Below are 24463 nucleotides of genomic sequence, written 5' to 3' on the forward strand. Positions count from 1 at the left end.
AAAAAAAAGAAAGCTAAATAAATACAAATGAAGCTTGTTTGAATAATAAATCAAATGATCTGTTCTGGTGAAAAATAAAGAGAGAACAGCATGTGGCTGTTGAGATTTTGTTTCCTGCTCAGGAAAAATGCTGCAGAAACTGTTCTGATGTTGAACACAGCTTTCAAGGACAGCGCTATGGGGAAAACTCAAGGGTACAAGAGGCTTTCTCATTTCAAAAAGGTGAAATGTCGATGACAAACTTCATTCTCGTGCATTTGGAGTTTGTTTCACCAGGTCAAACTGTTAATCAAGCTTTCTATTTAGAGGTTCTGAAAAGATAGTGTAACAATGTGTGACAAAAAAGGCCTGATTTGTGGCAGACGGGACTGGTTTTGTCACCACAACAATGCATCTGCTCACGCAGCCATCTCACAAGCCTCTTGCCCAACGCACCTTACCTCACTCCATGCGACATCTTTTTGTTTCCATGAACGAAGAGGGATAGGAAAGGACAGGGATTTGACGATGTAGAAGAGGTGGAAAAAAAAAGGAGGTGCTGTCAGCCATCCAAACAGATAAGTTTCAAAAATGTTTCCAAGAAAGGAATTGCAGATTTGACAAATGTATTAAGTGTAAATGGAGAGTGCTTTGAAGGTGATAAGGCTGTTTTGTAAAAAATTTAAATACATAGCTTTGAAAAAAAATTGTTTTTTAGGGGTAACCCCTAGTATACACCTAGATCAAGGATGTCAAGAAACAAGTGTCACATGTTGCTATTTTGGTTCAATAAAAGTGTGTACTATTTTGCAGCAATACTTTTAACCTCATCTTCACATGCAGCTCTTCTGTTGCCTGTACTGTTTTGTTGGTACCAAGGTTTCCCCTCTGGGTTGATTCCCCTCAGAAACATGAACCGTGTTTCCCCCCAAGAAGCCGGGGTGTTTGTGTGCACATTGTCTAACAGTTTCCAAAGGGAAATGAGCATTGGCAGTTTTTCCCCTCAATGCCAGTCTTCTATCTTTGTCTCCCTATTGAACCAATTTATAGGAAGCTGACACAGAAACACCACTCTCTTTATTTGTTGGTTCTAGTTGGTCATCCAATTCTGAGGCAGGACCATGAGTGAAAGCAGGTTCCCTTTTGTCGGTGTTAGCCTGAGATCTGGGTAGTCTTTGTTGCTGTCTTGAAGAGCCGAGGACTCCCCTCTCGCTGCCATCTCGTCCATGCAGGCTCACAGCGAATCCATTGGACAGAGCAGAACTACCCGAGACCGGAACTGTTGATGGGAGTAGAAAGCCCTAGCTTCCTCCCAAGGAGCAGCTGGTGGTTTCAAATTGGCAAACGTGAAGATCGCAGCTCGACGTGTAACCACTATGCCACTAGGGTTCCTGGGGGACTCCCCAGTACAGTAAAATGTGAACGCTTGTTTCTGGAGAGGAGGGTGATTCATTTAGAATTTTCCCAACTGTCATGTTTACCCTGTAAACATTTTAGCCCCAAACAGAACAAAATATCCATAAATCCGTGGTATTACCTCAGCAAAATTATGAGTAACACAGAGTGGTAGGATAAGGAAATCCTCTAACCCAGTCTAATGTTTAAACTTATAAAACTAAGAGACACCTAGAAAGAATGGAACTCTCTGTTCTTTGCCCATGGACGGCTGAACACAACCCGTGGAGTTAGGAAATCCATGAACAGCCCAGCCAGTGGAATCAAGCTGACTGCAAAAAAGCTTGGCTCCTGAAAAGAACTGGGAGAGATGAACCTGACTATTCTAAGACCTTTAGATGGAGCTAGTGTAAATATTCCACAGAGAACAAGACTCATTTAAACACCCCAGCCCGAAAATAGCCTGTAACAGTACTGAATACTCCTGATCTTACTATGTACACTCAATTTGTTCTATCCTCAGCAGTATTGTGGCATCTATGAATACCACAATGCCAAGCTGGATGCAGCATCTTTCGATAATTCAAAATTACTTACATTCTGCTTTAGCATGCATCCAGCACAGACCAAACATAGAGGATGATATATGCAGTTTACCAAACACTACTTACTTTACAAAAACTAAAGGGTTACCGATTCATATTTTGGCTTTAGAAGAGTATAGGTGGGAAACTGTAACCATAACTGACCTTATTGACTGAGTACTTATTTTCGAGCATTGATTGTTATGAGTCACACATTAACTACCTGCCAACGACTCTAAGAGATTACGTACAAGAATCTCTATTTTATAGAGAAGGAGAACTGCAGTACAGGGAGACTGTAACTGGTCCATGGGCGCATGACCGTACTTCAGGGCAGAGGAAGACTAGACAGGCATGCAGGGAGGGACAGACAGGTCCTGTTGCATTGTGTAAGGAAGCATCGCCATTAGTCCATGTTTTTTTCCAAATCCCAAATACTGTTGTTTTAATTTGCTAATACCATGTCTTTTTTTTAACTACCCAAATGATCCACTTGTTCCCGAAAACTGTTCCCATCAGCAGAAACGTTACCAATGTGAAATACATAATGATACAGCCCTCCATCAGTCATTTATCTTTCCCCTCTCCCTTAGAAGAGTGACAAAAACTGAAAGACACATGGAAACAATGAGTACAGTGGACTAATGAGCCAGGCAAATGCCAGTCTCAGTAACAAAAAACTAGATGGTGCCCAGCCACCACTACCAACTGCCCTGCAATGGATGGACCACATAAGGTGGTCCTGGAGAGTGCGGGGGGGCGGGGCAGGGGGGGTATGTTAAACAAAACTGAAAAACCAGACTTAACAGCTACAGGCAAATGGAACCCCTAAGATGATAGCCTTCACCCTTCAGATCTGGAACTGACCTCATCTCTGCACGAGCATGATCAGCCAATTTTGATCAAAAGGGCAGCATTTACTCAAGGACACAGCTCAGGAGGTGAGGAAAGGTTGCTAGGTACCCTTGGTTCAGTTCTGACTCACAGTAGCCCCGTGTGCAGCAGAATGAAAGCACTGCCTGGGCCTGGGCCAATCTCACAATTGTTACGTTTGCACCCATTCTAGCAGCCACTGTGTCAAGCCATCACACCGAGGGACTTACTCTTTTTTTTTGCTGACCCTTTCCTTAAGAAAAAAGGAGAAATTCGAACAGGAAGTTAGTGGTGGTGCAAGGGTATGGCAGAGTGAAATTTCTTCCTATGGCTCTTCTTCCCACGTCTCTGGAACTCCCACCACCAATGGGTGTGCATAGCCCTAGTAGAGGGGACTGGTCAGTATGTTATTACCCTCCTGGCTAGAAAGATGCAGAAGCAGAGAGAAACCCACAAGATCTCAGGAGAGCACATTCAGGATCATTGTCTGTAGAGGTGGAGGCCATGGAGACTCCAAGGATCAGCCCTGATACTGTGGGGTCCTTTCTCTTCAGCTGGTCCAAGACTATGGACCTATGGAATGGAGAGACAGGCAGGCTGCCTTCCTGGCCCATGGAGGCAAAGGCCAAGGGACTACATGGCTGAAACATTAAAAACCAGAGAGACTTGGTTACCATGTGGCTGAGGAGAGAAACTTGGCTACTTCATTGCTGAAAGGTGGAGAGTTGGCTGCTGAGGAGATCAATGGCTATACCTTATTATTTGCTGATCCTGACTTGTGACAATCTATTAACTTCCCTTATAAATCCCCTTAATTTGAGTATATAGTCTGAGTTGTATGTAGTCATTAAAATGATCAAATCTAGCATACATGTACACCAATTGTCTGTCAGTTTGTCGTACCATGGTGGCTTGTGTGTTGCTGTGATGCTGAAGCAAAGTCACTGGTATTTCAAATGCTAGCAGGGTCACCTAAAGTGAACAGGTTTCAGCAAAGCTTCCAGCTTAAGGACAGCGAAGGAGGGATCGGCTCCCCACTTTGGAGGATGAAGCCACTTAAAACCATTTCTTAACATTGTCAGATCCTGAAGGCCTGCACAAGAGCAGCGGAACACTGTCGGAGATATGCTGGAGGATGGGCCCGTCAGGTCCCCGGGCACTCGGGTGGCAGGAGCTGACTTCATGGAGAAGAGTAAAGTCTGTGGAGTGGAGCTTTCGGGATGTGGCACCACTGAAGATAAGAAAAAACAGCTGCAAAATCTTCTAACAATTGGAACTTGGAATGTGCTTAGTATGAATTTAGGAAAAACTGGAAGTAGTCAAAAATGAATTGGACCACATGAAGATCCATATCTTAGGCATTAGTAAGCTGAAAGGGACTGGTATTGGTCATTTTGCATCAAAATCATTTATACGATGCCAGGAATAACACCATCAGGAGGAATGACATGGTATTGTTAGAAAGGATCTTACTAAATCTGTTATTATGTACAATGCTATCTGATAGGATGATATCTATCTGCCTTGAGGGAAATCCAATCAATACAACTATTATTCAAATTTGGAACAATATGCTCATAGAAGCAGCACTCACGAGATCAAAAGACATACTGCATGAGGTAAATCTGCTGCACAGACCTCTTTAGAGGACTGAAGAGCAAAGCTGTGACTTTGAGGACTACGGTACAGCCATGGTGTTCCCGTTGCATCATATCCACGAGAGCTGGATGTTGAATAAGGACGACTGAAGAAGAACCGATGCATATGAATTGTGGTGAGGGAGAATATTGAAAGTACCATGGACTGCTAAAACACAAACAGATCTACCTTGGAAGAGGGGAGGCCAGAGTGCTCCTTAGAGGCAAGGATGGCAAGACTTTGAAAATGGTGAGATGGGAGATACTTTTATGTCACTGCTTTTAGTAGGAAGAATGTCTCTCTATGAGGGGTTCCAATAACCCGAAGAGTAGCAAAGGTCCCAAGTGCCAATGTACTCATTCAAGGGTTTATAGATAAGTGTTTCACAGAGTCCCTTTGTGTTCGAGTATTTAAAATGCACTCAAAATGAAGAAAAGGGTAAACAGCAACCACAGCATTCCCACAGGATGTAATCGATTAAGGAATTCAACCTAGGATGGAAGTGTAGACCTAAGTCAGTGGTGCTCAACCTTCCTATTGCCTATTACAGTTACTCATGTTGTGGTGACCCCCCAACCATAAAATTATTTTCGTTGCTACTTCATAACTGTAATTTTGCTACTGTTATGAATTGGGTGACCCCTGTGAAAAGGTTGTTCAATCCCCAAAGGGGTCGCAACCCACAGGTTGAGAACTGCTGCCTTAAGTCAAAACAGACAGAGATTTTAAACCTAAACTGAGCCTCTCTTCCTAGTGTGTGACCAGGGGGCAGTTCAAGCTATCAAATCATTACTGCCTTCATCTGTAATGGAAGAATGAGTGTCGTAATGGTTATAAGTCAAAAGACTGCTGTGAGGATTAAATGAGATTTCAAGATATATTATTAAATGAGGGGCTTCAAAGAGTTCTTGGAAAATGGAAAGAGAGTAGAGAATTTCCATAAACCTTTTCAATCCCCTTTAATACAAATAGTTAATATATGAACTATTAACCATTACTATCAATACCAGTAGATAATTTTATTTCAAAAAAATACAACAAAAATTAACATTTATTTCTGGGTGGTGGATACATGTATGCTTATACTTTCCTGGTCCTAGCCACGGTCAACACATCGTCACACATGTAGGGTGAGCCTCGCTTTCCGCAATGAACCTTTAGGAGAGGGACCACAGGGTGTCACAACATGCTCCGTGGAACAGCGGTGTACAGTAGAGCCAAGGTCGGACATGGAAGAAGCCCCTTCTTTACGGACTTGGAAGCCACCTGAGTAGCATTTCACAGGTACGCACCGCTAATGACCCTTAGTGTAAGTTCCACATTTGAAAACAGATTTTCTTATTCTTTTTTATTTATTTCAAATTACACCTTTATGGAACATTACACTGCGAACTTGTATCACTCTCTTCATTCAGGCAAAACGTTTTCTCTGGTCAGACTATTTACTGCTGACTTGCCTTCACAAACTTAAGTACGCTGATCTCCAAGACAAGGAGTTGGAAATTTAACAGATGTAAAAATCAGTTAAAGTGCTCGAAAGCCCTTTCCATCTGCTGTGAACTGAACACCAGCTGATTATTATTACTTTTGTATCACAGGTATGTACAGCAAAAGGTAAGAATTTCTCCAATTTGAAGCAATAAGCATTGTGATAGAGGCCTCGTTGCTTGAAGTCTGCCTTTGGAAAGTCACCAGACTTGTCTATGAAAACCTATACATTTGAATGTCATAATCACATCGTACAGATTGATTTAAAGATGATTATTAAATGGCTTTCATAAAACCAAAACTGGAGAGAGCAGTTCTAAAAACTGAAATGATCACAATCAACTTGGCTAAATACACAGCATATCATCGAATTTTACTTTATGAAGAAGAATCTGATTTTTTAAGAATACGCTGATATTGAAAGGCACCATTGGAAATAATTTGGTGTTGTATGGTATACCGTTCATCCTATACCCAGATAAATCAGCCTTCTGAGAACCAAAGGCTTGGGAAACCACCAACAAACACAGCACCCACAATAGCTTAAAGCAAATACAGCCCTGAGTAATGTTTTCCACGGCTCAGTATTAACAGCACTAATAACATCAAACAGGAATAATACAGAAAGAGAACATCAGGTTTAATACCTTACAAAATATGTACAGAACTTGAACATTCCTAAAAGGTACAATTCAAGTCACAGTTGAATGATAAAGGCAATTGGAGATTCAGTTATAATGAAAAACTCTAGTGGGTTAAAAAAAATGTAAACCATAAAAAATAAAAAGTATTTTAAAATACACAAAACTCTAACCATTAAGTTTAAATTTTGATTTTAAAAATGTAAATGTGTATTTACAATGTTAAATCTGTTGGTTAATTTTACATGATCTCTATTATTAGGACAAAATGAAACAAGTTCATTTTAGCCCTGCACGTAGTTGGGGAAACTGGCAGCATACAGCGTACATGCCAATAACTGAAATATGAAAGGGCAAGGACTTTATTGGTGGAATCATCAAACAGACTTCACCGAAACAGCACGCTAGGACAGGAGCAGTTTCACTTTGGAGAGTGCCATGCAGGGAACCAAGTTTCCTTACCTGAGAAGGAAGATTAGGAATAGCAGTTCTCTAAAGTATAGCTGGGAGGATTAAATGAGATCAATTATGTGAATTATATATTGTTCATTATTGTTATTATTAAGATATGCCCTGGGTATGAACCTTCATAGTACAGTTCACAGCAGGACCTTCCTTTAAGATTTTAAAACCTCCAACAGTAGTTAGTTCTTCACACAAGAATCCATGTTTAAAGTATTAAAATCCCTAATCGGAGTGTTCCAGCCCAGTTGATTTTCAAAAACTATATCAAATGCTGCAATACTGATGATATTGATAGCGATATGAAAGCTACCAAGACTTTGTAATGACCACAAAGGTTTGGTGGGCCAGGCTACAATCCAGTCATCTGTCTTCTGAGAACAGACACTGCAGAAACAGACATGCCTTCATCTCCCAGGCAAGGCGACATACATCTTCTATGTTTTCCGTTTATCATAATCACTAACCATCTTCTTGATATGCGACAACTTGCTCTTCAGCTGCTTGCAGTAATTCCTCTTACTTTTGTAATCTACAGACTAAAAAAGAGTAGGAAAAAATAGACAAATTCAATAAAATAAAAACGGGTCATGTGTTAGCTGCTGGAAAGGCGAAGAGGAAAAGTAAAAGAGTACTGTCTGTCAGAGCCCTGGTGGTGGAGAGGCTAAGCGTTCTGCCGCTAGCCACAGGTCAGCGGTTGGAAACCACCAGCCACTCCAAGGGAGAAAATGAGGCTTTCGGCGTCCATGAAGCTTTTAGTCTTGGGGGCAGGTCTTACAGGGTCACCAGGAGTCGGAATGGATTCAATGGCTGTGAGCTTGTTTACTGGTCGAACAGCCGTTGGGAGTGTTAACTGACGGAAAGCAAGCAAGGCCAGCACCAGGAGTCACTCACGGTGTAGCTAGCTGACGTCCTGCTCCTCTATCCTGTCATCTTGAGTCTTGCAAAGGCTTCTCCCATTTTAAGTATTTGTAACTAACCAAGAAAATGTATTGATACTTTTGCTATGACATCATCTAAAACCTCAATAGGATTTTAAATTAATTTAACCCATTTTCTTTAACAAACAAAAAATGTTTTAAGTGAATAAAGATGGGTGACGTCACATCATTGGCAAGGAGATGGAGCGCCAAGTATATATGAAGTCAGTTAAAAAAAATCCTAAAAATATATATATTCCTACCATGGTTCCAGTTCACTGGTTTATTCCAAATAAAATGTGTTTAAACATGTCCTTGCTATCACTGGAGGGCTGCAGACAAATTATTTCAGTGATGCACTGTCTTAGTCTCCATGGGGTGCCTCCAAGGAAAAAGGCCCAATCGATACCGTGGTTCTGGGGGAAAGTGTTGGGCCACTTACATTTAAAGCAGAGGGATCAGAGAGTATGACAACTGCTTTTTGGGGTACCACAGGGGTAATCATGAAAGATTTCATCAAAGGGCACAGGATGACCATAGGGGCTATTAGGAAGAAGTTTTAAGACGGAAAACTGCATTGGTGAGGAAACGGCCAGGAAAATTGTGCCGAGGGATTTTTTCACCACAGTACACCGCTGCTCATTCTATGATGGTAACCAGGGCTTTCTACAAGAATTTCATTGGGAAACCTTACTCCCCCGTCGCTGTCACCTCTAATCCACCCCACAGTCCTGATCTTGCCCTGTCAGACTTCTTTTTGGTCCTCAAATCGGAAAGAACATTTCACAGGAGCACCACAGGTGCGCTCAAGGTTGCCAGAGCGCCGTTGGGACGTGGCTAAGAGGAGCAGCGCGGGTTCTCCCGGGAAGGGTGCAGAGGTGCAGACGCTGCCTTCAGCAGGGCATGCACGCAGACGGAGGCTGTGTCTTGAAACAGCAGCTTCACATCTTGGTAATTTTGTTCCATGAAGGTTTCTACTATTTTGTAGCAATTCTTTTTGACTCATCATCACAGTGTTTGGTGGAGGTACGAATGCACATTGATACACCTTTGGAAAACTGTTTGGCAGTATATACAGACTAAGGTCTGGAGAGCCTGCAATTTCACTCACAGGCGCCTGTACACGTGTGCACAGAAAGACATTTACAAACGTGTTTGTCATACTATTACTCTCAGGGACAACCCAAATGTTCACAAATTTTGGAACAGATGGGTCAGCTGTGCTACAGAGTAATGCAATGAATGCGCCTCAGCTAGTGCCGCCACAGGAATGGACCTCACAACCACAAACGTGGGTCCAAGAAGCCACTGAAAGCTGACACACTCTGTGGCTCTGCCGTCAGCTGATTTCAACTCAGAGCGACCCTTGAAGCCAGGGGAGAACTTTCCCTGTGGGTCTCAGAGGCTGTAACTCTTTCCAGGATTAGAAAGCCTAATAGTTCTCTATGGAGCAGCCAGCGGTTTCAAACTGCTGACCTTGCAATTAGCAGCCCTAAAGCATAACCATTACACCACCAGGTCTCCTGGTTCTAGTTACTAAAGTTCAAAACTGACAAATGTATTTGATGATGGTAAAAGTCGAAACGTGGATGATCCTAAAAGCATGCCAAGTAAAGTCAGTCCCAAAGGGACAAACATCGTACCTGATCTCACTTACCTGAAGCATCTAGAATAGGCAGATGCAGAGAGACCACCGTATATGTGTTTCCAGGTGGATGAGAAAGTCTCTGCTAAAGAGCACCGGGGTATCAACAGGTGGTAGCGATGACAGCTTAGCATCGGGAACATAATGTCAGTGCATTGTGTGTGTGAAAAAGTACTGATGTGAAAGATACTGTTGTGTATATTTTCGCCACCATAGTAACAATTTTTAAAACGTCATGGTAGTTGTTAACTACACGGTCAGCCGTTCCAAGCCACCAGTGAGTTGCTCCATGGGAGCAAGATACGGCTGGCTGCTCACTTACAGATTGACATCCATCTAGGGCAGTTCTACATCGCACAGAGCGAGTCAAACCTAGAAAAGAACGGACTCAAAGGCAGTGGGTTTTGATTGGTTTGGGGAGAGGCACTGCTAAGAAATTAACTTCTTGATCTGGGGGCCAGTTACACAGGCATAGGGTCATTTTGTGATGTCTTCTCAAGCTACATAGATTTGATTTATGCCCTTTTCATTATGCATACCTTAATTTTCAAAAAGGTTCCGAAATCATCAGAATTGGTTGTAACTGCATTGAAACTAAGGTCTCCTTTTAGTTTTTCCCTCTCACAATCACAGGTCTTTTGTCTATAACCAGGCATTCACACACATTCTACAGGCTAACCTAAAAGCATGTAAAAGGGAAGTTCCTCCCCAGAGAACCTTCAAATCCAGGATACTTACTCCCTTAACTTGCTTCAGTCTATTGTATTCATCAGCAGCAGCCTGTAATGAGGAACACCGGAAATACAGTTTAGTAGGGCACTTCTCTTTCAAGAACAAACATTCCTGATGCTACAAACCCTAGCCAACTTATACCAAAAAGGAAGGATTAAAATAATGAAATCTTAAGGCTGGAAGGTGTGAAGGAATCCACAGAAGAAACATTTCTGACATTGTATTTCTTGTCCTTGACTCCCACGGAGCAGATCACTCTATTGGCTGCTCCTCTGCTAGTATCGCTCCCCAGGCCTATCCACATGCCACAGGCTCAAGACAGGTCTTTGCTAGTGTAGCTCTCATCAGGTTCTCTACCGCCCACTGTGATACCTAGGGCTAAGTTCTGCCTACTTCTCTTACTTCTCTAAGTGATCTCCTCCCTTTCCTATCCCAATTCCCATCAGCTGCCTTCCTAAACTCGGTTTGCAGCCTTCCTGAAGGCACCCACGGCCGGACAAGAGGACCCAGTGCAGCAACAGATTCACCAGGACTGGGCGCAATCAGGAGTACGTTGGGTCACAAAGAAAATCACGGACTTTCTCAACTCATCCCATATGCTTGTTGTTCAAGACTCGCAGCACTGAGTGAGAAGCCCTTCAAGGGAGGAGAGAGCACAGTGAAGCCCAGGTGAGAAAAGGTGAGGCTCTCCCCAAGAACTGTGCCAGGATGCTGCTGGGAAGTAGCTTTGCAGACACATTCTTTTGTCTCATGCACACCTTTGGCAGGGAGTGGGGCCAGTCCTGGCTGAGACACTCAAGCCCTGGCTAGGTGGCTGCCAGCGAATGCTCTTGCTAACCCATCAGTTTCTTATCCTTGTGGCGAGATCAAGGGCAGGCCCCACTTGGCTTGACGGAGCATTTCAGAGTGATTTTTTTTTCTCTTGTCACCTGGGTATCTTTGCCTCTCCTATTTCCCTAATAAACTCCTCAACCTTAAAAACAAGCACACAGACACTTGGCTTGTTAATGGCTCTAGAACTCTGATCATGCAGCACTCCTTACAGCTGAAATCATGTTCCCTCCACACACAAAACTGCCCCATCTGCATTACTAAGGGCGAGGTAGCCGGGACAACATTTCTCAATGGCAGTTTTGCAACAATATGTATCCGAAAGTTAAAGTTGCTTAACCTTCTACTCTGGAATGTTTTTGGTTTTGTGGTAAACAGAGTTGCACACAAATGTGAGGAGGCCCGCCGGAATATAGAAGGACTATCTGGGTGGGAGGCAAAAGGAAGATGTAGATAAAAATTGGTAATAATAGTATAACCATAAAATTAAATATCATGCAGCTATCTCTACAATAACTAGGTCTTTGTTACTGACATGAGAAGAAAACTATAAAATATGACTGGGTAATACAGCAGGACACAAGTAGTAATAGAAAGTAAGGAAGTACTGAAAATCCCATATGATGGGGTAGGTGTGTCAAAAGGCCTTAAGAGCCAAATGACAGGGCTCCCAATGGTCAGAGCGAGAACAGTTTGAGCATCAAAGTAAGTGTTGCTGTTGTTGTTAGCTGCTGTGGAGTCAGTTCTGACTCAAACGGAATCGATGTACAACAGAACCAAGCACCACCCGGGCCCTGCACCATTCTCACATGTGCACAGGTTTGAGCACATTGTGGCAGCCACTGTGTCAAGCCTTCCTTCTCCTTGAGGGCCGCCTTCTTTTTTGCTGCCCCTCTAAACTCTACCACGTATGATGTCCTTCTCTAGGGACTGGTCTCTCCTGACAACAGGTCCAAAGTATGTGAGATGAAGACCTGCCTCCTTGTCTCTAAGGAACATTCTGGCTATACTTCTCCCAGACAGATTTGTTTGCTCTCTGGCAGTCCATGGAATGAACTTTCAATGTTCTTTACCAGCATAATTTAAATGCATCAATCATTCTTCAGTCTGCCTTAGTGTCCAACTTCCACATGCACGAGGTGATTAAAATACCATGGCTAAGGGCAGGTGCACCTTAATCCTCAAAGTAACAACCTTATTTTTAAATATTTTGAAGGGTTCTTATGCAACAGACTTACCCAATGCAACTGATAGTGAATCTAAGCAAGACAAAAATCTTTGACAATTTCAATTTATCATGATGTTACTCATTGGTCTAGTTGTGAGGATTCTGATTTTCTCTACATTGAACTGTAATCCATACAGAAAGCTGTAATCCTTGATCTTCATCAGTAAGTGCTTTAAATCCTCACTTTCAGCCAGCAGCTGTGTCAACCAACATATCACAGAATGTTACTAAGCCTTCCTTCAATCTTGATGCCACATTCTCCTTGATATAATACAGCTTGTCTGATGATTGGCTCAGCAAACATTGAATAAATATGGTTATATGATACAACCTGACACACCTTTCCTGGTTTTAAACCATGCAGTACTCCTTATTCAGTTTACACAACTGCCTCTCAAGCCATGTACAGGTTCCACAGGAGCACTGTTCTGGAATTCCTGTTCTTCTCAAGGCTATCTATAGTTTGTTATGATCCCCACAGTTCAATGTCTTTGCATAGTCAATGAAACACAAGTAAACATCTTCCTGGTATTCTTTGCTTTCAGTCAAGATCCAGCTGAAAACAGCAATGATATTATGTCCTGTTCCATGACCTTGTCTGAATCTGACCAATGGAATGCTTCAAATGTTGCTGGATGCTACTAAGCAAAATTTGATTGGCATGTAATATTAATGATACTACTGCATAATTTGTGCATTCTGTTGGGTCACCTTTCTTTGGAATGAGTATAGATATGGGTCTCTTCCAGTCAGTTGGCCAAGTAGCTATCACTCAGATTTCTTGGACTAGATGGGTGAATGCTTCCAGTGCTTCATCAACTTATTGAAACACATCAACCCGTGTCCCATCAATTCTTCAAGGCTTGTTGTGGCTTGTGCTTTCAGTGAAGCCTGGCCTGCTTTTAGTGCCACTGGCTCTTTCTTATATGGAAAGTAGCACTGAATTATAACACAGGCATAAAATAGAGATCGAAGAATCTACTTAGGGGTTTGGATAAATGAAAAGTGAATGACTATATGTACACAAATCTCCTGTGTCGAAGAATTCTAAGTAATTTATTTAGATGCTCTGTTTTCATGGAAAGTACATAAGATGAGGTGGGTGGGTGTATGCATTCCTTCATAATAAGGATACTTTAAAAACATCATTATATTGATGATATCTGGGTGGTGCGATTGAAAGCAATTTGTCTTTACACATTTGTGCAATGTTTGGATTTTTTAAAACAAAGGATAAATTAAGCTTATAGATATAATAGATATGGTTACTTTCTTTGAAACTGGAAGAGAGGCAAATAAATAGAATATTGCTTTGTAACTCTATCTGCACTAGTGCAACTCTTCAATTTGGAAAAGACTTAGGACCAACTCATTTTCAATTACCCTTCAATGAAATTACAGTGTGATTCTAAGCAGATTTTTTATCAATCATTAGTATAAAGGATACTGTATCATCATGGATTAATATAAAATTCTAAATAATTTATAAATATCCGGTTTTAGATTACCATATACTCTTCACTTTCTTCTCTATAATCATCCAATTCTTTATCCAACCGAGACAATGCTTGACTGATCTCATCGAGCTCTGCTCGTAAGCTCTTGTACTCATGCAGGCCAGTGTCAAAGCTTCTCTTGTAGAGTTGTCTTTGTTCATCTGAAGTGATAGGTGGATATTCCCTGAAAATTGAGAAAGAAAGAGATGCACATGTACTCCTGCTCTTTTAGCAACTCTACAGGGTTTCCATAGGAGGCCCCATAGGATTCCCAAGGCTGTATATAAATCTTCAAGAAGGTAGACTGCACCTCTTTCTCCTACAGCCACTCTGGCTGCACCACCGGGACTCCTATGTGCCCCTCAACTCAACTCACCGCCATCCAGTCGATGCCAACTCCTAGCGACCCTGTAGAGCAGGGTAGAACTGTCCCTGGGAGTTTCTGAGACAGTGTTTATAGGAGTAGGAAACCCTCCCTGTCTTTCTCCAGAGGAGTGGCTGGTTTTGAACCACTGACCTTTCCGATGCAGCACAGCACATAACCTCTAGGCCACTAGAGCTCTCGCTGTGCCTCTATCTGGCTTATAATCTAATGCAGGGGTCCTCAAACTACGGCCCGGCCCGCGGGCCACATGCGGCCCGCCGAGAACATTTATCCAGCCAGCTGGGTGTTTTTGCCGCCGCTGCCTGTCCTGCTTAGCAGCTGACATGTCCAGTGTACATAGGAATTTGTTCAATTTCTTTTAAAACTATAGTCCGGCCCTCCAACGGTCTGAGGGACAGTGAACTGGCCCCCTGTTTAAAAAGTTTGAGGACCCCTGAAGTGTTTCTTCTTCAAGAATAATAAGGCTGGTGAGTTATGGAAGCATGAGATCCTCTTATTTTCTGTTTCTTAAGAGTGGGAGGCAAATAAATGGAATTAAAAACTATTTTAAAAAAACCCCAAAACACAATTCTTACACAATGCTGTTCATGCTTTGTTTTGTTTTAAAGCAACTACACATAGATAATTCTTAGAAATGGAACTGAAAATCCCTTACTTTGAATAGACACTACCACATGACCCTAAAATACTTGTGTTTATACTCCTTAAACTGGGATCCAGGAACATAAAGTACATCCTGATGACAAACAACCTGGGTGCTTCCTGTTACTACTTAGTTTGTATATGACACTGTTTCTAAAATTCTTTCTTTTTGAGGGGTGAGAAGGATATCTTATTTTCCCTAAGTGGAAACACATTCCATCTCAATCGCAATTTTAAAAGGCTACTGAGGGGGTGGAGGGTGGGGATGGTCAGGGAGTGAGACCGCATCCCAGCTTAGGTGGCTCTAGAGCCAGCTGGCCCACACTCACAATGGGGTGGATGGGGTGGGGGTGGCAGGTGTGGCTCTGGCTGGGTACCTGATCCAGTCTTCCTCCAGCTCATCACAGGACTCGCCACCCGTCGTGTAGTCTGTTTCATAGTGGTCTTGCTCGCTTCTCCTGGGCTTGCCTGCTCTTCCCTTGGCAGAAGTCCATTTTGAAGGCGTCTCGTAGTTCTCACTGCTGCTGTAAGGGGGCTGTCTGTAGTCGTCCACAGCAGAAGTTAGGGGAAGCTCCTGAGCCACCTCCGGCACCCTAGAAAACAAGAATCTTTCCCAGTGACTACTAGGTGCACTACTTCCTCTGCCCACACTCTGCATGCTAGAGAGCCAGCAACAAGAACACAGATGTGCCACACGTAGGTGTCCTCTCCTCGCCAAAGTTCACAGGCGTAACACCCAGCAGGTCTCTAGCTTCCTGCATTTGCTTTAGCTCCAGCTCACTCTCTAATGCACACTGGCTGCTTTAAGGCTCCTTTGCCACCTAAAGCGGACCCCAGATTTCATCTTAGAAAGTTCAGGTTGGTCTGGAAGAGGTGTTTGTTTTTACCCGACCTGTGTCAGGCACTGGTTATGCACACGTCTGTCAAGAACACAGATCGTGACTCTTTTCTACAGATTCTCCCAGTTCCAAGGAATGCTGCATGGGGAAGAGGAATGCAATTACACATCTACCTTTGGAAGCTGGACTCTTAGAGACAAAGGCTTTGTGAAGTTCATTTCACAGAGCCCTCTCTCAGTTCCCTTTGCAAGATACACTAAGTAAAAGTTTTATATCTTAATAAGTTAAAGTGCTCATGAAGGATTCTGTTTCAAATTGCAGTGTTACGCCTGAAGCTGTGCAGATGAAAGAAATGAGTTTCCATTATGCATATTTGCTGTTTTTCCAATGTAATGATTTAATGCTGTGTCACATTTTAAGGGTACATGATGGTTCTGCAAGGACAAAATTCTAGCTGCTGTAATTATATGGCAACTGTAAGCTACTATTGGGTAACAGAAATGCAAATCGGAAATTTCCCCTGCAGTAGGACAAAACCTGAAAGTGTTTGTTTCCCTCTTCTTGCTTACTTTTAACTTCTAACAACTAGAACCTTGAGCTGTACCCACCAGGTTTTGCTGTTTTCTCAGCGATCCGGGGCCACGTGAGTCTAACTGTGGTCAGAGCCTTCTGTTTCCACCTGTCACACTAATTAATTTCTTGTAGGCACCCCCACCTACCTCCCTGCAGGTTGGAGGTGGGGTGGGCTTTATGGGAGTTTCTTCAGGTAACACAGCTCTGTATGCTGCGTTGACACTACTGGTGGTAGGAACGTGTGACCTTCTCCCCGAGTCAATGAGGAACATGTTCCTGGACACTGTGCCCAAACGGATACTACACTTCTTGGCTTCCAGGTAGTAAACCTGAGGGGCCAAAGGCCAGATGGGGAGGCAGCTAAAGAGCAAAACGAAACAGAAAAAACAAACAAACCCACACACAACACAAAGTAGGCCTCCTGCCTTCATATTATGATTTTAGATATTGACATTAGAAGTCCTTACCTTGGAAAATTTCCACCTCTCCTTTCCCTCTACCCTTCAAAACACCAAAGAGTAACACAGTTAATCCGGCCTGAAAGCTAGGAAAAACGTTCTTAGCAAGTAAAATGTAAGTAAAGAGGTGTATCAACACTGTGAAACCAAGAACGGCAACATTTGTGTAACATCAAAGCTCAAAAGGCAGTCAGGGACAAGGGACTCAGACCCCAGAAACGGGGAGTGGAGAGAGAGGGGAATGAGCGATGGTCAAACTATTCTGCTGTTTAAGCGTTTACCTAAAGCACAAGAAAACGTTTGAAAAAGTAGGAGTTAAGAATACAGGTATTCTCAACAACCTTTAAACTCATCTGTGCGCACACGTCCTATCAGACATCTGTACTACCCACCTCTTCACTCCCTGGCACATGGGTTCCTGACCTCACAGACTCCCGGTACGGGAGCTTGGTCTTTTGTAGCCTTTAAACCAGTGGTTCTCAACCTTCCTCATGCCTCGACCCTTTAATACACTTCTTCGTGTTGTGGTGACCCCACAATCATAACATTTTCTTTGTTGCTACTTTATCACTATAATTTTGCTGCTGTTATGAATCAGGCAACCCCTGTGAAAGGGTTGTTTGACCCCCAAAGGGGCCGTGACCCACAGGTTGAGAACTGCTGCTTTAAACCATTCTTTTAAATTATTCACTCATTTGCTTGTTCTCCACCCCCGCGGCTCCCACACCTCTGTGCTGCTGCTTCTCCTACCTTGCACTATCAGTTAAAGCGGAACAGCCGATGAGAAAATGACAACTACACTGAGTAACGTGGAACATGAACCCGGCAGTACTATTTGCAGCTGGAACGTGCCCACTGATTCACAAGAATCCTCCTTTTCTGCTAACACCCAGTATCGGTGAGGGAGGAGAAACACTACATAACCTGTACTGCAATTTTTACATGGCATTTTATAAACTTGTTGTGTTTACTTGGGGTGCTCTGATCAGAGAACTCCTCCATCCCAGCCTCAGTCATGACGATAACCCAAAGACCACTCAGAACCATCCCTTTGTGTAGATGGAAAGCGCTTTCTGAATGCTGAGCTGGGGCACCACCGGGCTGAGGGGATGTGGATGGCCGTCTGGTCACAACATAGGCTGAGACAAAAACATGAGAGTGCCTGGCCATACCTAGAGCTCAATCCATCCTGGGGCCTTACACGAGACAGTGATTTCTTCTTTTTGCTTAAGTTAGTTTGAGCTGGGCTTCTCTAACTTTATAACTTGCATAAAAGTTCTAATCGACTGTCCTAGCAACCTACCACTACCACACAATGGTCTCATTTGGCACTCTGTCTGCTTGCCTTGACAGCTTTACATCATGGGAGCATTCAAATTCCTGGGTCTTGATTTATAGAGGGCAATTCTGGTTGGGTGTGAACAGTATGGCATGGGGTGTACCTGCAGTGCAATACACTGCTTTAATGTGGCCTTTTTCTGCTGTACTGTTGACTCCCACAAAATGACTGAGTGGGACTTTGCAATTACGGCACATGAAATTCCTGCAGGGTGGGGCTCTGTAAATATGGTTGTATAAAGCCCAAACTATAGTATTGGTCAACTTTGCCACCCTGTTGGCTTAAAAGGGAGTTAATCTCAGAGCAGAGAGAGGACCCCACTACTGCCAAGAAGACACTAGGGTGGAACACCAGTTAGGTGCTTTGTAACCCTTGCCTGAGCAAGAGGCCAGGCCAGGCCACGCAGGCCAAAGGGGTTGAGGGCCAGAAAGAGACATATTTGAGAAGCAGCTGTCCTTCCAGGGGAAATATATCCTGATTCTCAGATGTAACCTGCCGCTCCCGTAATACATTCCATAATCATGAGTATTGTTTGTGTGGTCATGGCAATGAATACTGAACCCAGCTGAGAAGTAGAATATGACTTGGGCAGGGGCAGCTGGTGTTATAATCGGTAAAAAGGTTGGACAGAGAAGGTATATTCGACCTCTTCTTCAGGGATCAGTCTTGGGTTAATGGTGATTGGGATTCTCCATGTTGTGCTTCTGGTTAAAATCCAAAGAGAGGAAAGGAGGACACAGAGAATGCCCTTCCTTCTAATCACTCGTGATGGAAATCAGTCCCGGGGAAGGAGAGCACAGTGGGGTGCTGAAGGGTCTGAACAAACCGGGCAGAGCAGAGACCAAAACAAAATCCACGGGTGGTAGGCAGGCTGCCAGTGTGCTCGGTTTCTGAATTCCATTCCAGTGCGATAATAAGGCCTATTGTCTTCCAACTTACTCTGCAGTGGACTCAGCTGCTAACATCATCTTATAGAGATTCCTGGGCAAATTACTATGAATTCAGGTAATGGGGGTGGGAGGTTAGGGAGTTAAATTTGAAATAGAGAAAGCTTTCCAATGGATCTCCTTTTAATTCAAAACAAACTACCTAAAAGGCAGTTTGTTTTTATTTGCTTTCCAAAGGGATTTGGAGTTCGAGAACTACGGACTGTTGTGTACTGCCAAGTCATTGCTGATTCAGAGTGATCTCACGTGATAGGCTAGAACTGCCCCTTTAAGACTTTTTTAGGCTGTGAAATGACAGGTCGGAGCTGAACAGAAGATTTCAGACGGCAGTTCGAAAAGACAAAGACTTAAGAAAGACATGTGCAAAGACCTGGACTTACAAAACCACAAGGAAGAACATAATCAACATTTGCAAAGAAAGAACTGAAGAAAAAAAATTCAAGCCCCAAGTCACAGTACTTAGGGATTTGAAGGGCAAGTATATCCAATGACATTCACTCAAAAAACTCACTGCCATTGATCAAGTTGATAGACTCATAGCAACCCTCTAGGACAGGGCAGAACTGTCCCTCTGGATTTCCAAGACTGTAACTGTTTATGGAAGTAGAAAGTCCCCTCTCTCTCCCTCGGAGCAGGTGGTGTTTTTGAAGGATGACCTTGCAATTAGTACCTAAACACTAAACCACCAGTGATCCTTTCAATGACACCAAACCCAGAACTCACTGCCATGGAGTGCTGTTGAAGGCCATGGAGACTAAGCCTTGAAATAGTTGAGATATCATGACCCAGGTGTCAGTATCTGCTGTTTGTTTCTGCGGTTTGACATTGAGACTAAGAAAAAGAACAAGGTCATATGCAAGTTCTGGGAAAACAGAATGTTTAATTTTTATCAAAGAATGCTTGACTTGGAAAAACATAGAGTTGCTGATGTGTATCCAATGTGCTTGCTTAACAATGAGAAAACTATAACCCCGGGTTGTTTCTGCATGTATAAAAGGAAGGTGTAGAATAAACTCGGGGCTTCAGTATTCACTGTTGCCCTCCCCTGTCCCTTTTTTTCCTTAATCCTCACTCCCCCTTTCAGGACTGTTCGACTCGTCGGCAGGCTCCAACAGAGTGCATGTTGATCCTCTTGTGGGTTTCCGAGACTGCAACTGTTCATAGCAATAAAAAGCCTAGTCTTTCTCCCTCAAAGTAGCTGGTGCTTTCAAACGCCCACCTCGCAGATTGCAGCCCAATGCCTAACCACTCCACCACCAGGGCTCCTTCAGTGACACACGAAGCCTCAAAGACAGATGGGCGGAATACAGAGTCACTCTATAAACGTTATTTCAGTAGATGGCATAAGATCAAGAACCGATAGTATACAAGGAAAAAAATCCAAGCTGCTCTGAAAGCAGTGGAGAAAAACGAGGTCACAGGAATTGAGAGAATGCCCGTTGAAGTGCTTCAACAAGTGGATGCAGCCTTGAACACACTGAGCATCTATGCCGGGAATTTGGACGACAGCTCAATATTCATGCCCATTCCAGAAAAAAAGTGATGCAAGAGAAAGCAGAAAATGCCAGAAAGATGTTTACCTGTGTTGCATTATGTGACAGCATTAGACTGTGTGGTTCATAACAAATTACGAATAATACTGAGAAGAACAGAAATTCTAGAACATTTCATTGTACTCATCCAGAACCTGGCCAGAGACCAAGAGGCAATTGTTTGACTAGAACAAGGAGAAATTTTGTGGTTGGAAAAGTCTGTGTCTGGATTGTAACCTTGCACTGCATTGATTCAATCTGTGTGCTGAGAAGCTCATCCAAGGAACTGGGGGTAAAGAAGAGCGCGGCATCAGGATGGAGGCCCGCTCACGAACAGCCCGCAAGATAAAGATGACACAAACCAACAGAAACGGGGTGAAGGGGGCAGCGGACAGTGTTACATATGAAAATAAAAATCATGCATAAATTATCAGAGGTTCACGAGGGTGGCAGGGTGAAGAAAGAAGGGGAAAAAGAGCTGATACCAAGGGCTCAAGTAGAAAGAAAATGTTTTGGAAATGATGATGGCAACATATGTACAAATGTGCTCGATACAATTGATGTATGAATTGTTATAAGAGCTGTAAGAGCCCCCAATAAAATGATTGATTAAACATTTTTAAATAAATAAGCCTGGTTGCTGAAAGCCCAAAGGATTTGGAGCACTTATTGATGAATAATTGACTAATACTACAACCTTCATTGTGGATTACACCTCAGCATATGCAAAAGTTCCCACAACTGGACCAATAAACACATCATGATAAATGAAAAATGATAGAAACTGACAAGGGTTTCATTTTATTTGGATCTATAATAAATGCCCATGGAAGCAGCAGTCAAGAAATCACAAACACAGCATTGGGCAAATCGGCTGCAAAAGACTTTTTAAAGGTTTTAAAAAACAAAAAAGCCAACTTGAAGACTAAAATGTACCTGACCCACAACATAGTATTTTCAATCACTTCATATGCAAGGGAAAGCTGACAATGAATAAAGAAGGTCAAAGAAGAACTAATACCTTTGAATTACAGCATTAGCAGAGAATACGGAACATCCCACTGATGGCCAAAAGAACAAATAAATCTACCTCGGAAGCAGCACCGTCAGTATGATGCTTAGAAGTGAGAATGGTGACATGCTGTCTCATGTGTTTTGGACATGTTATCAGCAGGGACTAGTCCCTGGAGAAGGTCATCATGCTTGGTAAAGTAGAAGGTCAGCGAAAAAGAGTCAAAGCCCTCGACAAGACAGATGGATATACTGGCTGCAACCATGGCTGGAACAGCAAAGACTGCAAGGATGGCACAGGACTGGCAGTCTTTCCTTCCACTGCACAAAGGGCTGCTTGCTCTGAGTTGAATCCACTTGACAGCCCTTCACAGCCAGCACTGCCTTTACTGAAGCGAGTGTCACATCTTTCTCCTGTGGAGTCACGGGATGGGTTGGTTCAAACCGCCAACCTTTCACTTAGCAGCCAGGTGCTTCCCCACGGTGCCATCAAAACTCTCAGAATTCTAGATAATGTTGTGTGCATGAAGTTCTTTCTGACTCGCAGCAACCCTATGGAACAGAGTATACAGCGGCCTTCCAAGGATACAATCTTCAGAGAAGCAGACTGCTACATCTGTCTCCCAGAGTGGCAGATGGGCTTGAACCACTAACCTTCTGGTTAACAGCCAAGCACTTACATGTCACCAAGGCTCTTTAGAAATATACAGGAAGTCTAATCTATCATCTTTAAGCATACATTATATCAAAACCCCTAACAACATCTCCAACATCCTTCTCTCGCCACCAGTCGTTAAGTTGAATTAGAACTGAGCTTTAGGGTAAAATACACCACAGTTATGATAGAATTTCAACAATCACAATTGAATCTACTACAGGGCAGACACTCACTGGGAGGTATTGGGACATTACAGAGAATACAAAGTACAACATACTGAAACTCAGAGGTGTTATCCATGAATGTACTCTTGCAGTATGGGAAGTCGCAGTCCACTAGCCTGGCAACAAAATTATTGAATTTGTGACCTCAAAAGGAAATATTCTTTTTTTTTTTTCTCTCCCCTACCTAGCCGAGGCTCTCTCCAAAAGGAAATATTCTAATCTTTTTTTATTTAATCATTTTATTGGGGGTCCTTACAGCTCTTATAACAATCCATACATCCATTGTGTCAAGCACATTTGTTCATATGTTGCCATCATCATTTTCAAAACATTTCTTTCTACTTGAGCCCTTGGTATCAGCTTCTCATTTTTTCCCTCCCTCCCCCACCCTCCCACCCTCATGAACCCTTGATAAATTACAAAATAATTATTATTTTCATATCTTACACCATCTGCTGTCTCCCTTCACCCATGCATACGTTGATCATTGTGATCAGTTCCCCCTTTCTCCCTCCACCTTCCCTCCACCCTCATGGTATCACTACTCCCATTATTGTTCCTGAGGGTTTTATCTGTCCTAGATTTTGTGTGTCAAGAGCTCTTATCTATACCAGTGTACATGCTCTGGTCTAGCTGGATTTGTAAGGTAGAACTAGGGTCATGATATTGTGGGGAAGGAAGCATTAAAGAACTAGAGGAATGCTGTGTGTTTCGTCAGTGCTATACTGTACCCTGGCTGGCTTGCCCTTCTTTGTGACCCTTCTGTGAGGGAATGTCTAATTGTCTACAGATGGGCTTTGGGTCCCCCCCCCCAACCCCCCTCATTCACATCGATATGATAGCTTGTTTTGCGTCTTCTAATGCTTGATACCCGATCCCAGCCACACCTCATGATCACACAGGCTGGTGTGCTTCTTCCACATGGACTTTGTTGCTTCTCAGCTAGATGGCCACTTGTTTATCTTCAAGCCTTTAAGACCCCTGACGCTGTATCTTTAATAACCAGGCACCATCAGCTTTCTTCACCACATTTGCTTATGCACCCTTTTTTGTCTTCAGCAATCATGTTGGGAAGGTGAGCATCACAAAATGCCAGGTTTTTAGAACAAAGTGTTCTTGTGTTGAGAGAGTATTTGAGTAGAGGGCCAATGTCCGCTTGCTACCTTACAAATATGTTTTACATAGATCTATGTCCCTGTCCTTATATATAGATTTACATATGTATGCATCTGTATTTATATGGAAGTATTCTAGTTTAACAGAAACAGAGGTGGACAGGGTTGATCAATGAGCAAACTCCCCTTTTACTAAGGAAATCTACTTATACAGGCAAAAGGAGAGACCGAGGACCACACTGTTATCCATCAGCAACTGTCTTCCACACACATCTGAACCTCAAAGCCAGAACTAGAAGTGAGCAATGTTCCTAGCCTTCCCTCCTGCCACAGTGGCCTTCCACAAAGCTCTTGGCTTCTGCCTACAACGCAGAGATCAGCCACCAGCTTTATTATACATGGCTGGATATTCAAGTGGATGGACGGCACAGACAGTACTCACGGTGTTGATTTGCAGGAAGAATCGAGGTAGGGCCGCTTGTCATTCACTTTGCCATTGGAAGGGTAGACCATGGAGCCGTCAACTCTCTCCACATAGTCAGACGGTGGTGCGTGCATGTCTTGTGTGCCTACGGAAACATTTTTAACCTACAGAAATAGTCCAAGAGAATAGGTATTAGTTAACCTATAATTTAGAGGGGGAAGAAAATGCATATATAAAATTATACCTAATAGTAACACTGCACTTTGTTAATACAAGCAACCTCCAAGGATTTCTTTTTGGTATCAGTTAAATCCGAGAAACACATCAACAATGTTATTGCTGGTTTAATATCGGTGTGTAAGAGGAGGTGTCAAAAAGTTCATGAAAAAAATGACAATTTTTTT

General features: G+C 43.0%; 1 protein-coding gene across 1 annotated transcript in view; it reads right to left on the minus strand.

Annotated features, from left to right (window-relative positions):
- Positions 1–5473: 5473 nt before the first annotated feature.
- Positions 5474–24463, minus strand: part of OCLN (occludin) — a 53627-nt gene continuing 34637 nt past the window's right edge. Inside the window, exons 4-8 of the mRNA XM_004703552.2 lie at positions 24078–24223; positions 15317–15532; positions 13925–14096; positions 10364–10405; positions 5474–7599 (exon numbers count right to left, since the gene is read on the minus strand). Of these exons, the coding sequence (XP_004703609.1) occupies positions 7498–7599; positions 10364–10405; positions 13925–14096; positions 15317–15532; positions 24078–24223 (678 nt within the window). The 3' untranslated portion in view covers positions 5474–7497. The remainder of the gene's footprint in view (positions 7600–10363; positions 10406–13924; positions 14097–15316; positions 15533–24077; positions 24224–24463) is intronic.

The sequence above is a fragment of the Echinops telfairi genome, unplaced genomic scaffold (genome assembly GCF_000313985.2).
Source record: "Echinops telfairi isolate 266 unplaced genomic scaffold, ASM31398v2 ScPeMD7_7469;HRSCAF=8507_1, whole genome shotgun sequence".
In the NCBI taxonomy this organism is placed as follows: Eukaryota; Metazoa; Chordata; class Mammalia; order Afrosoricida; family Tenrecidae; genus Echinops; species Echinops telfairi.